This window comes from Phoca vitulina, unplaced genomic scaffold (assembly GCF_004348235.1).
Source record: "Phoca vitulina isolate PV1807 unplaced genomic scaffold, GSC_HSeal_1.0 scaffold4, whole genome shotgun sequence".
NCBI lineage: Eukaryota > Metazoa > Chordata > Mammalia > Carnivora > Phocidae > Phoca > Phoca vitulina.
The window spans coordinates 78,806,834-78,819,631 of record NW_022589707.1 but is presented as its reverse complement, the minus strand read 5'-3'; the positions used below and the strand labels follow the sequence as shown (position 1 = coordinate 78,819,631).

General features: G+C 37.8%; 1 protein-coding gene across 2 annotated transcripts in view; it reads left to right on the top strand.

Annotated features, from left to right (window-relative positions):
- Positions 1-12,798, top strand: part of ORC5 (origin recognition complex subunit 5) — an 88,533-nt gene that overhangs the window by 71,656 nt on the left and 4,079 nt on the right. For both annotated transcript variants that reach the window (XM_032402328.1, XM_032402326.1), the window contains one exon: positions 5,059-5,171. In XM_032402328.1, coding sequence (XP_032258219.1) covers positions 5,059-5,171 — 113 coding nt within the window. The remainder of the gene's footprint in view (positions 1-5,058; positions 5,172-12,798) is intronic.

The following is a 12,798-nucleotide window of genomic DNA, read 5'->3' as shown; positions in this document are numbered from 1 at the left end:
ATACCTGTAAACACCATTATATTATTTGGGGGCAACCCCTAGGAAAGAAGGGGTGTACCGTTTGTAATTTTATGGACTAGAAGATACCTAGCATATATGTCAAAATGGTTGATCCGTACTACGTATACAATAAATATTTGTCTAATGAATTTTTAAAATGTTATATATAGTAGGTCATTATAAAACAAATACTATTCATTTTTAGCTTAATTTGAGAAGAGATCCATGATTAGTTTCTAGTAAAAGTCTAGATGTTACTTTCTTGATATGAAGGCCCTGTGATGCCTGAGGTGAATCTCTTCTGAAGTGTGGCGTAAGAAGCTGGGCAGGTACTAAACACAAGTGCTTCTAGGGGTGAGGTCAGTGAATCCAGTAAAAGTTTTTAAAATGACGGTGGTATAAAGAAGCACTTAATTCTGTGCTGCGTATTGAAGGGAGCTTTCAGTTTTTCATTTCACTTCATTATCTGATGCTCCATTCTTATAATAATCGTAGAAGATGCCTTAAACTTTGGCTCTTTTCTCATGTCCACCCTTTAACAAAGGCTCTCTAAGAGGTAAATGGAAATTTGTTGACAAACAATTTTTATCCCCACAGAAAATCTGTGCCTGATTACTAAGTTTCCAGAGTTTATTAATTTTGGCCATTTTTTCAGCTTTTCTTATCACTTATAATAATTTATATAATTATTTGAATAAAGGAGTTGATGTCCCTTCAGATACAGTTTGTGTTTATGGACTTCAATCAAACACACTAGTGTCACATCTAGAACTCATGTTATCTGCAAGTACTAAAAACAAGTTTAAAAAAAAATTTTTTTTTAAGATTTTATTTATTTATTTGACACAGAGAGAGAGCACAAGTAGGCAGAGCTGTAGTCAGAGGGAGAGGGAGAAGCAAGTTCCCCTCTGAGCAGGGAGCCCGATGTGGGGCTTGATCCCAGGACCCTGGGATCATGACCTACGCCGAAGGCAGTTGCTTAACCAACTGAGCCACCCAGGCGCCCCAAGTTTAAAATTTTCATGTCACAGTTTGGAAAATTAAACAAAAGTGAGAGCTCAGCTTAGGGGGCAGCAGTGATAAGGTCTTGTGGTGTAGCCTGCACAGTCAGGACTCTAGAGCTGTTGTTTTGGGCGGGCCCTTCAGGAACTGGCCATTAGCTTTTAGGTTTTTCATAGGTTTTTGGTTTTGTAGATTTTCCTAGAGGTGGTCAGCATCTCAGGAATATGATTAGAATTAATTATACTGGTCAAATCTCAGGAGACAAATGTGTAAGCCAGAATGCCAGTTCATTGATAAATATTGTTAAGCAGACTAGATACTGAAAAAATTATTAAGCAGATACGATATTTAAGTTTAATGATCAGCTCAATAAACTCAGAATTAAAATACTGATTTCTTAATAGGTATGATTTATTGAGCAATTCCTCTGTGCCAGGCATTGAAATAGTACCTTGACTTTCTGCTCATTTTTGGTTATCTCATAAATACTTAGAACATACTACATGGTTGGTTTATTATTATTCTGATTTTTAGTTTTGAAAATTGAGTCTCAATTTGTTGAAGTGACTAATCTGAATTGTAGTAAGTGGAAGAAGATAGGTCTTCCTAACTTTGCATGTTCCTTCTTCTCTGAAATGAGAAGATTAAGCATGGAATCAGAGTAGGTTCAGGAGTGGGAGTGGGAAAGAGATTATTGGATGATCTTAATACCTTGAGTAACAGCTAAACAACTCCACCTCCACAGTGAGCACCTACTCAGCTTTCCAAGTTAATGGGCAAGGCCCTTTAGTCCTCTTGCTGGAGGCACACTGCCAAGTCTGTTCTCTTGAATGCTTCCTTTTTTACAGATCATCCCCATTCGTTCAACACGTACTTTTTTTCAGGCAAGAGTCTAATACAGCTCATTAGATGTTAGCTCTCTTAGCTGTGATCACAGTTTAGTTATGATTTTCAAAAGTTCTGAGTTGTTAGGAAAGCTAAATCCTAGCCAATTGAGTTTCTGGCACTATCCCGTCATTATCACTTTGGGCAAGTCGGTGAGCATCTTTATTTCCACATTGGTTGAATTAATTATCTGAATCTAGCAGTTTTCTAATGGAGGGGTTGGCAAACTTTTTCAGTAAAGAGCCACATTGTAAATATCTTAAGTTTTGCAGGCAAAGAGACAAAATGGAGGGTATATTATATAGGTACTTAAGTAAGTAAGAGAGAAGACTCTTATCTCATTCCAATCTTTTTGCCTGGTGTGAGGTCATCACATTTTGTGGGCATGTTTTGTGCTCAGTTGCCATCAGCTAGAGACATTTTGGGGACAAAGAGGGAAGGGGCCTGGCAGGCAGGACAGGCAGGGTGACTGCCGTGGTCAGTTTCACTCTTTGTCACAGTGATATTCAGGTTTCTGTGCATTCTTCTTTCCTCCTGGGCAACCCAGCTGTCTCAGCAAATTTCAAAGGATTGCTAGTATACAGACCACATCCTGTGATTTCCAGCACCTCCCTCCCACCCCCGCTCCCCAAAATCTCCAAATTTAAAAACACTAGAAAAACTTAATGAGTTGGAAATTAAAGAATTCTAAAATAGCTTAGGGGCCAAAGAAGAAATCAAAACAGAAATTAGAACTGGAGTATATAACTACTTCCAAGATAGTAGAACAAATGATAGAATGGAAAAGTATTATAATTCAGTTCAGTAAAAGGGAAGAAAGAGGGTTGCCTGAGTGGCTCAGTTGGTTGAGCATCTGGCTCTTGATTTTGGCTCAGGTCATGATCTTGGGGTCTTGGGATCCAGCCCATCGTCAGGCTCTGCGCTCAGCAGGGAGTCTGCTTGAAGATTCTCTCTCTCTTCCCCTCCCTCCACTTGTGCACATGTGTGCTCTCGCTCGCTCTTTGTCTCAAATAAATAAATCTTTTTTAAAAAAGGCAAGAAAGGCACATAAAAACAAATAAGTTGACATAATGGTAGAAATAAAATTTTAGAATATCATTACAATAAAAGCAAATGGAGCATATAGTCTAACTAAAAGGTAAAGATTGTCAGACTGGCTATAAAAAGATAATTCCACTACATGTTGTTTACGTGAGAACTGTCTAAAGTTAAGAAAATACAAAATTTGAAAATAAGATGTTGAAAAAGGAAAAAAGATTATCACCTAAAAGAATGTTGATATAGGTATATTAATATTAGAAAAAATACATTGTAAGGCAAAGGCATTACTGAAGAAAGCGACCATTAGATAGTAATGAAAAGGTTTAATTTACCAGCAAAACACAGTGGTTTTAAGTGCATGCAAAAACTAACAATCACAAAAAGAAAAGGACAGACTCCTCACAGTGGGAGAATTTTAATGCTTTTTTGTCAATTTCGATAGATGAAATAGATAAAAACTGGAGATTGTAAGATTTCAACCCTACAAATGAGCTTGTTCTAATAGACCTGTAAAATAGTGTACGACAGCTGCAGAATGCATAACTCTTTTCAACACACACATCCATAAAAAACGTTTCAAGGCATAACATAATTTGTGATATTGAATTAGAAATTAAAGTCATAGCTTTTTGAGTGCAGAGCTTCATATTTGGTATATTAACACAAAATGTTTTTCTAATTAGCAAAAATGCTTCATATTTGCTAAATATAGAATTTTCTGTATATAAAATACTGTGGAATCTACCATCTGTTCATTTTTTAATTTGTTAATAAAGTAATGACAGCTGACTGAACACTGCATAACACTTTTCTCTTTAAAATGGGAGGGAATGGAGTCTGTGTACTGTAGTAGGATGAGTAGGGACTCTAGGTTTGAAATCTTGCTAAGCCACCTACCAGCCCTAGGATCTGGAGAGTTATTTAATACCTTTAAGGCTCATCTATAACGTGAGTAATAATGTGCACCTTCTAAGGTTTTGAGGAATAAATGAGATACTGTGTATAGAGTACTTGGTACAAAGCAAGTCATTACTGCTATTATTGTTTTTAATCACTTATAGAATGTTTTACTGAGCATCTGCAAAGTATTAGTCTCAAATTAAATGAATATTTTTAATTCCTAAGACTTGTGATTAGGTATTACAGACTTAAAAACTCTTATCCCTTATATTGCCACAAAGCAAGTCTCCTTATCTTTTCTTGTTGGCATTGCTGACCTCTTCTCCTGTTATCTAGGAGATGAGAATAAGAAATTGGGGGGGTGAAGGATGGGGAAAGAAATTGGGAAAAGAGAATGGGCTGCTCAAAGAATTCCAGCTCTTGGATCAACTTTCTTGCTTGGATATTAGCATACATAATACTTTTGTTGGGCTTGGGGCACCTGGGTGGCTCAGTTGTTAAGCCTCTGCCTTCGACCGGGGTCATGATCCCAGGGTCAAGGATTGAGCCCCGCATCGGGCTCCCTGCTCCACGGGGAGCCTGCTTCTCCCTCTCCCACTCCCCCTGCTTGTGTTCCCTCTCTCGCTGTGTCTCTCTCTGTCAAATAAATAAATAAAAAATCTTTAAAAAAATACTTTTCTTGGGCTTATGAATGTGAAGTTATATTTTGATTTGACTTGTTAAAATGCACTTTTAGTTTTGCTAGTATTAATCCTTTTGGTGTTTTCCTGACTACCCATTTGGTAATCAAGACTAAGCCCAGGTCTGAAGGATGTATTTATCTCATCTAACCAGTTACCCAACTCTGAAAAAGGCCCACATCCACATTTTAACTGCACAATTCTCAAGGGAGTGCAGATTTGATATTCTGAAGTGTTAAGATAGAAACTCCATAAATTCCTGAGTACAGAAGGAATGTGCTTTCTTTGTAGTTTTTAAAGATTAGCAGTTATGAGTCATTAATGAAACAAAGCTGTCTCTAGTGGAGTCCTTAAAGACTGGTTGTTAGTTTAACCAGGAATTTAAGCATATGACACATTTGTGTATACCAATTTCAAAGTTATATTCTTTGCAGTTATTCTTATGAATTCAGTTATATATCTTTATCAAAGGAACTATAAAATGTTTTAGAAATGAGGGCATCATGTTATCTCATCAAAACAGCTCATAAAAATGTTTTCTTATTTTTAGATTACCTCTCTAGTGACCCTTCAGCTATTAACCCTGGTTGGCCATGATGATCAGCTTGATGGACCAAAATACAAATGCACAGTATCTCTAGATTTCATCAGAGCTATTGCCAGGTAAGCATAGAATAATCGTTAATGGAAAATGTCTTGAATTATGTAAATGATATACTAAATATAAAAATGTTCTTCCTAATGTAATGTCATTAGTCATTTAAGCAAGAGAAGATCATTTAAGTGCCAAGAATGAGTAAGTTTCACTGTAGAATGAACCCTCTCATCAATTTACAAATGACATAAAATTGGGGAGAAGTAGCTAATATGTTAGACGGCAAAAAGAAGGAAGATTCTGAAAGACCTTAAAAGACTGGGATAATGGTCCCATAGAAGCAAGATAGGATTTAATGGACAGTTGACTACAAAAACTGAAATGTCCTAAAACAAGGTGGGAGAGACCTGGCTTAAGTGCTAAGTATTTTAGCTGATGGCAAGGTTTTAACGATCCTGGTGTCTCATTTAGGGGATGTAATAGGTCTGCTGTGTGTTCCCATAGGCAGAACAAATCTGGTGTGCTGTCCTGTGCTTGGCATTTTAAGAGGGGCATTGACAAATGGGCATGTGCCAAGGGGGGGCAGGAGGAGAGTGGTAGAATGAGGAACCATGTCACCTCCCTGACTGAGGGACAGGGTATGAGAGTAAAGTCCTAGGAAGGAGGCAGTAACTCTCTCGAGTATTTCAGGGGCTTTCACGTACAAAGTGGATGAGACTACTTCTGAGTAAGTCTAGAACGTTAGAAGTTCTAGGGAAGAAAGTATGTCTGTCAAAATGAGAGCTGTCTAAAATGTAGCGAGTTTCCTCACACAGAGGTCTACTTACTGTTACGAAAAATGTTCCAGCCATTTATGTGAATAAATGACCTCATCTCATGATTGCAGCTGGATAGCAGTCTGTCAGGCCGTGTAGACTGGCAGGTGAAATAAGACAATCCGTAAGACAGGGCTTTCCCAACCCTTTTGAATATGAAGATTGAATTGTAATATCCTTCAAAATCTTGAAAATATTTACATATATTTCAAAATTATATATAGGCACGAAACATTATTTATTCAGGCTGAAAATAGTGCTTGACACGGGTATGGATTTGCAGATCTCCTCAAATGAGGTCGACAGCTTCCTAACATTCTGAAGTCCACAGGTTGGCGGCCTCTGCCCTGAAGTCTCTTCTGTGCAGAGAAAAAGTTCTGTGATACTATGATGCAGGTATTTGAGATATTTTGATGGCATGTAGACTCTAAAACATAAAGTGAAGGTTTTAAAATGTGTTGTTGTGGCAAAACTGGGCAGCTTTTACCCAGAAGAAATTGAACAGAAACTTTGAGTGTATTCACTATGACCATAAAGCAGTACCTTTCTTTTTCTAAACAACTATTTTAAAAATTCTGTATCTATGAGCTTCTACCAAAGACGTAACTTTTGAATGAAGTGTATTTATTTAAGGGATTTTGTCATTACTGTGAATGTGTTGGGTTGTGCCCCAACATAAACATGTACAGGACAGAGGCTTATGAATGCCCAATATGATGAATATACAGTGAACCCAACAGAAACTTAATTCATAGCATCAGTGATATTAAACACATCCAGAGAAGTGCGCTTCTATTTACTACCTAAAAAGGGAGCAGGACTTCTAGACCTGGGATTCTGTCATAGAACTTGGGATCTCTCTAACTTGCTTTGTTACTTTTGTTTTCTCTTCCTTGCCTTCCACGGGCAGTGTCCAAAGAATAACTACCTCCTTCTTCCCACATCTTCCCTCTTCCACTCCCTCATCCCCATGATATATTGTGTTCTTTTTCTGCTCATTTAACCTTCCATTCTTTCTTTCTCTCCCTCCCATATCCTTCTGTCTTCTCCTAATACTCTTCCTCATTGCCTTAATGAAAACCTGATTCTTACCTGGGGATACTCCTTCCCTTGGAGTTACCTCTAATGGTAGCTGTTTATTTTCTCACATGCTAATCTCTCAAGGTTGGATGCTCCTTAAGTGCCACCACTCTTCCTTTATGTTGCCACTTCCAGATTGCTACTGCCCCCAACTTGTTGTAGAAATGTGGACTCCTTTGGGCCTCGTGCAATCTGGCTCTGTTTCCCCATTCTTCTTATGCTTGATAATCTTCTACCAGCCTCCCACCCATTCCACCTCATATATTGAAGAATAGAGCACATGGTTCACAGGCTTCTTTTTAACCTAGATTCTTGACTCTTCAAATTCACTCTGTTCAGCATTCACCTGTTTTACAGAACAAAATTTTAACCATCAGTTGAGAACTCCTTCAGCTACATTGGTGTTCATCTTCTCTCTTTCCTTTTTCAGTAGGTGGGGGTCTCTCCTCCACCTGTGATCTGAATTTTATCTCCTCCATCTTTCCCAGAACGTTTTTTGAAATTTTCTCAGGCTGTTTATTACTTAGTGGTATCTAACACTGATGACCACTCTCTCTCTTAAAACTCTTTTCTTAGAGCCCATGATTTCATTCTTCTGGTTTTCCTCTTTATTCTTTGGCTTTTTTTTTTTCCTATGGCTCTTTTGCCAGTTTATCCTTTCCACCCTACCTTTAAATGTAGCTGGTCCTTAAGACTTGGCTCTTTTGGGGCACCTGGGTGGCTCAGTCGTTGAGCATCTGCCTTTGGCTCAGGTCATGATCCCAACGGTCCTGGGACCGAGCCCCGCGTCGGGCTCCCTGCTCAGCGGGAAGCCTGCTTCTCCCTCTCCCATTCCCCCTGCTTGTGTTTCCTTTCTCGCTGTCTCTCTCTCTGTCAAATAAATAAATAAAATCTTTAAAAAAAAAAAAAAATTGGCTCTTTTCTCTTTTCATATGGTACTTCTACCCTAGGCAATTTTGGCTATTCCCATGACTTAAACAACCATCTCTATATTAATAACTCCTCAGTTTTTAAAGGCCAGACCTTTATTCTAATATTCTTGACCTTTATTGGATGTTTCTCAGCTACATCAATACATTTCCAAAACTGAACTCAGGAATTCTAACCTCTACTTCTGCCTGCCAACAAAAAAAGAATGATTCGTCTTTCCTCCGATGTTGCCTATTTCAGTGGTTAACACTGCAGTCTGCCACATTATACAGGCCTGGGACCTGGGAGTCATTCTTGACATCTCTCTCTCCCACACTCACAGTATCCAAGCATCAGTCCTGTTGACTACCAGGTCCCTCCCATAGATCTCAAATTCATTCACTTTTACCATTTGTACTGTTCCCTCTATAGACCAGGCCACCACCATCTCTTCTCTAGTAGCCTCCTAATTGGTCTTCTGTCTACTCTTACCCTTTATAACTTGTTGTTCACACTATAGCCAGAATGATTTTATACAAATTTAATGGCACCCTCCTACTTAAAAGTCTGCAATATATCTTTCTGAATTAGTGTTTTTGTTTTTTAGGGTAAATACCAAATAGTGTAATTACTGGATCATATGGTATTTCTATTTTTAATTTTTTGAGGAACCTCTGTACTGTTTTCCACAGGGGCTGCACCAACTTACATTCCCACCAACAGTGCATGAGGGTTCCCTTTTCTCCACATCCTCACCAACACTTGTTATTTCTTGTTATTTCTTGTATTTTTGATACTAGCCATTCTGACTGGTATGAGGTGATATCTCATTGTGGTTTTGATTTGCATTTCTCTGATGATTCATTGAGCATCTTTTCATATGGCTGTTGGCCATCTATATGTCTTCTTTGCAAAAGTGTCTGTTCAGGTCCTCTGTTCATTTTTTAATCCCTTGTAATCCTCTTTTTTTTTAAAATCATCTTTTAATCCTCTTTTTTAATTGGATTTTTTTTTTTTTTTTGGTGTTGAGTGGGGTAAGTTCTTTATATATTTTGGATATTAACTCCTTATGGAAAAAAACCCCACTAATTTGAAAAGATACATGTGCCCCTATGTTTATTAAAGCATTATTTTCAATAGCCAAGATATGGAAGCAACCCAAGTGTCCTTCAATAGATGAATGGATAAAGATGTGGTACATATATGCAATGGTCTATTACTCAGTCATATAAAAGGGATGAGATCTTACCATTTGCAACAGCGTGGTTGGAGCTAGAGAGTATTATGCTAAGTGAAATAAGTCAGGCTGAGAAAGACAAATACCATGTGATTTCACTTATATGTAGACTCTAAAAACCAAACTCTTTAAATGCAGAGAACAAATTGGTGGTTGCCAGAGGAAAAGTGGGTGGGGAGATAGGTGAAATAGATAAAGGGGATTAAGAGGTACAAACTTCCAGTTACAAGATAAATAATTCATGAAGATGAAAAATACAGAATAGGAAATATAGTCAATAAGATTGTGATAATGTTGTTTGGTGACTACACTTATTGTGTGAGCCCTTAGTAATGTATAGAATTGTGGAATCAATATGGTGTACTCCTGAAACTAATATATTATACATCAATTATACTTCCAAAAAAAAAAAAAGTCTTCAATAGTTTCCTATGACTCTTGGGATTTAAAAAAACAAGAATCTTTAATGTAGCTTACAAGGCCCCAGTGATCTGTCCCCTGCCGCCTCGTTGTATCGCCCAGCCACATCTGGTACACACAGTGCTCCCCTAGGTATTTGCACTTTAACCTTGCTGGCTGTTTTTAGTTCTTCATATTCACCATTCTGCTTCCCATCTTTGCAAATGCAGCACTTTCCATCACCTCCTCTCCTTTATCTAGCTAACCGCTGCATAACCTTTAGATTTCAATTTAAATGAAAAGAAGCATTCTTAAACATACCATGACCACCATCGTGTGCCCCCACTCCAATCACAGTATACAGGTCTCATTGTTTTCCTCTAGTACTTATCATAGTTTTAATTAATTACTTAATAATTAGAGTTCATCTTTCTTCCGACAGTATAAGCCCATGAAGCTCAAAACAGAGACTGTGTTTGTGCCAATCACTGCCTTACCTCAAACTTAAACAATGCTTTAAACTTAGTATATGCTAAATATATAAATAGTTCATGTTTTCCTATAGTGATTAGCAGTAAAACTTCAGATGAAGGGGAACCATTGTGGGCTTGTCCTTTGGGGCAGCAACAAGAAGGGAATTAAGGAGACAGAGTTTCATTCCAAATCCAGGTGTGGTAGAGATAAGAGATCATAAGGATAGTTACTGAAGAAGAGGTAGGTATGTCTAGTTCCAGACTCCTGTAGTAGAGAATGAATGATTAGATCAGAGGACACAACCTAAGTGTCCAAAACAAGGGAATGGATCAGTAATTTATTGTACCTACTTATTTTAAAAAAACACTATGCAGTTACTAAAAATCATACTTTGGAAGGTTAAAAATACAGAAAAATACCTGTGATACAGGCTTAAGTGGATAAAGCAGTTATATATGGAGTTACATACACAAGAAAAGTAGGAAAACCTAAGGGAAGGGAGTGATGATCAAAACTGGCAACTGATGCCAAGAAATCAAGCAGAGTCCCATCTGATTTAATGATAAAATAACCATTTGCAACTTTATCAGGAACACTTACAGGGATACAGTGGGTTAGAAGTCAGATTATAGCATATTTAAATAGTATTTATAAGAAAATTGATGCAGCAAATAGAATGTTTCTAATTCATTTGTTCACTTAACATTTATTGTATTGCCCATTATAATCACTATGCTAGGCTTTGGGGATATAACAACAAGTAGAACAGATTTATATCCTATCCTCATGAGCCTGTATTCTAGGATTCTTTTTGCTGTGAAGAGGAAGAGAGGATTGTTACCTACTAAAGGGGTTGTGGAGTTGTGAGAGGGTTATTATTATTTAAACATTTGAACATATTTAAATGCTGATGGAAAAGGGGTGATAGAGGAGAATTAATGATACAGAGGACAGAGAGATTAAAGTCTGAAACGGTATATCAACATGGGATTTTAGAAACATGAGTTGAAAAAAATAGCCCTGGATGAAAGAAGGGGACTCTTTTTGCATTATAACATGAGGAAAAAGTGGATTCAGATGGAGCTGAGTTTGGAAGTTTGGTGGCAAGAAGTCGAGGGAATTCTGATGTCTTCTATTTAGCCTCTAAATGTGGAGACAAACTGAGACTAAGGACAGAAGTAGTAGCAGTTTGAGAGGAACATGGGTATTTGAAATAGTGCTGTGGGGAATGGAAGAAGGTGCCGTCAGGAGAAGGAACTTGCTGGGAGTACTGAGGGCCCATTTAAAGTTCCTTACCTTGAATTTACAGTGGCACCAATCTGTGAAACTTAGGATCTTCTCTAATAGCATTCCATGTGCTAAGTACTGGGACAGCAAAGGGATATTGTTGAAATCACATAGGATTGAGGTTTTGCCAGGTAAGTTTTCTGGATGCTAGTGAGTGCTTGAAGTGATGGACCATGGAGTCTAAGCTAGGAAGGGAAGGAAGGAAGTAAAGCCGGTAGAGAGCCAGTAGCTCAGTGCCTAGCACATAATACCAGTTAAGTATTTGTAGATCACGAACAAGTGAAGGGGCTTGTGAACTGGTTGTGTCAAGGTGTTCCAGATCGCCTAGAGAAAGAGCTTGGGGATCAGAGGATAGCATGACAGAATTTATGTTTTTAGAGGTAGAGTATTTCTGAATATGATCATGAGAGTAAAAAAGAAGACCATTGGAGGTAGGAAAGACAGGTAGGTATGCAGTGAGGTCACTATGCAGATCTTGGGATGGAGAGGAAGACCAGACTGGGTGCTGCATGATTCAGTGACTAAGACATAATGGCAGGGGGACACAAGGTGGTGAGTGGAATGATCTGAGTCTCAGAGGAGCAGAGCTTTTTGCACCAGGACACCGAACCCCACCCAAAGGACGGCCTGGAGTCTAACCTCATTAGAAAGAGCTAAAGAGGAGGCTAGGTCCTTCAGGGGGAGCCAGATTTCAGTTAAACCCAGAAGAGAAAAAACATTCATGGAAGAGGTAGAGGACATAGAGAACTTTATTGACCAATGAACAGGGGAAAGGTTTGGACCGAGAAGCAGTGGGAGGCTTTAAAGGAAGCACAAAATATGGAGGTAGAATATGGGAGAAGACAGATGATGAGAAGCTTATTAAATATTGTCCTTGGCTTGTTCTTAATGTGAATGGTAGTTTTAAGTTTCTTTCTTACACAGTCACTGGGAAGACAACATAAGATTGCTTAAAGTTGTCCGGTTGCAAGTTGTCAGTGGAACCAAACTCAAACTGCCCACAAAAGTAAAAGGAAATAAAATAGTATCCCATGAGAAAAAAAGTATTTCAGTGTAGTAAAAGAATCAATAAAGTGTAATAAAAGGATAAAGGCAAAATTAAATCTTTAGACATACCATCTAACTAACTTGTATTAAAGTATTCTGAATTCTGATTTAAGAATTAATTACTCCTAGGCAAATTGTCACTAATATTATTTGTGTTTATCCTATTTTTTTCTGTATGCTTACTTTAGAAAATAATTCATTTCAGTTCTAAGAATCTCCTGTATTATATAAAAACTATCCAAAACCTTAAAATCATATTTATATAAATTTAATATGCATCTGAAGCCATGAAAAGCCAGAGAAAGTACAAAGTACATCATTCTCTTTGTAGAAATTTGAAGTGTTGTTTACAGTGAATTGTTTGTCTCTGAGCCCTGTAAAGCATAAAGTTATCTTCAGAATGTGTGACATAATTTTTTATATTTTCCTTGTGGTTATTCTTTCAAA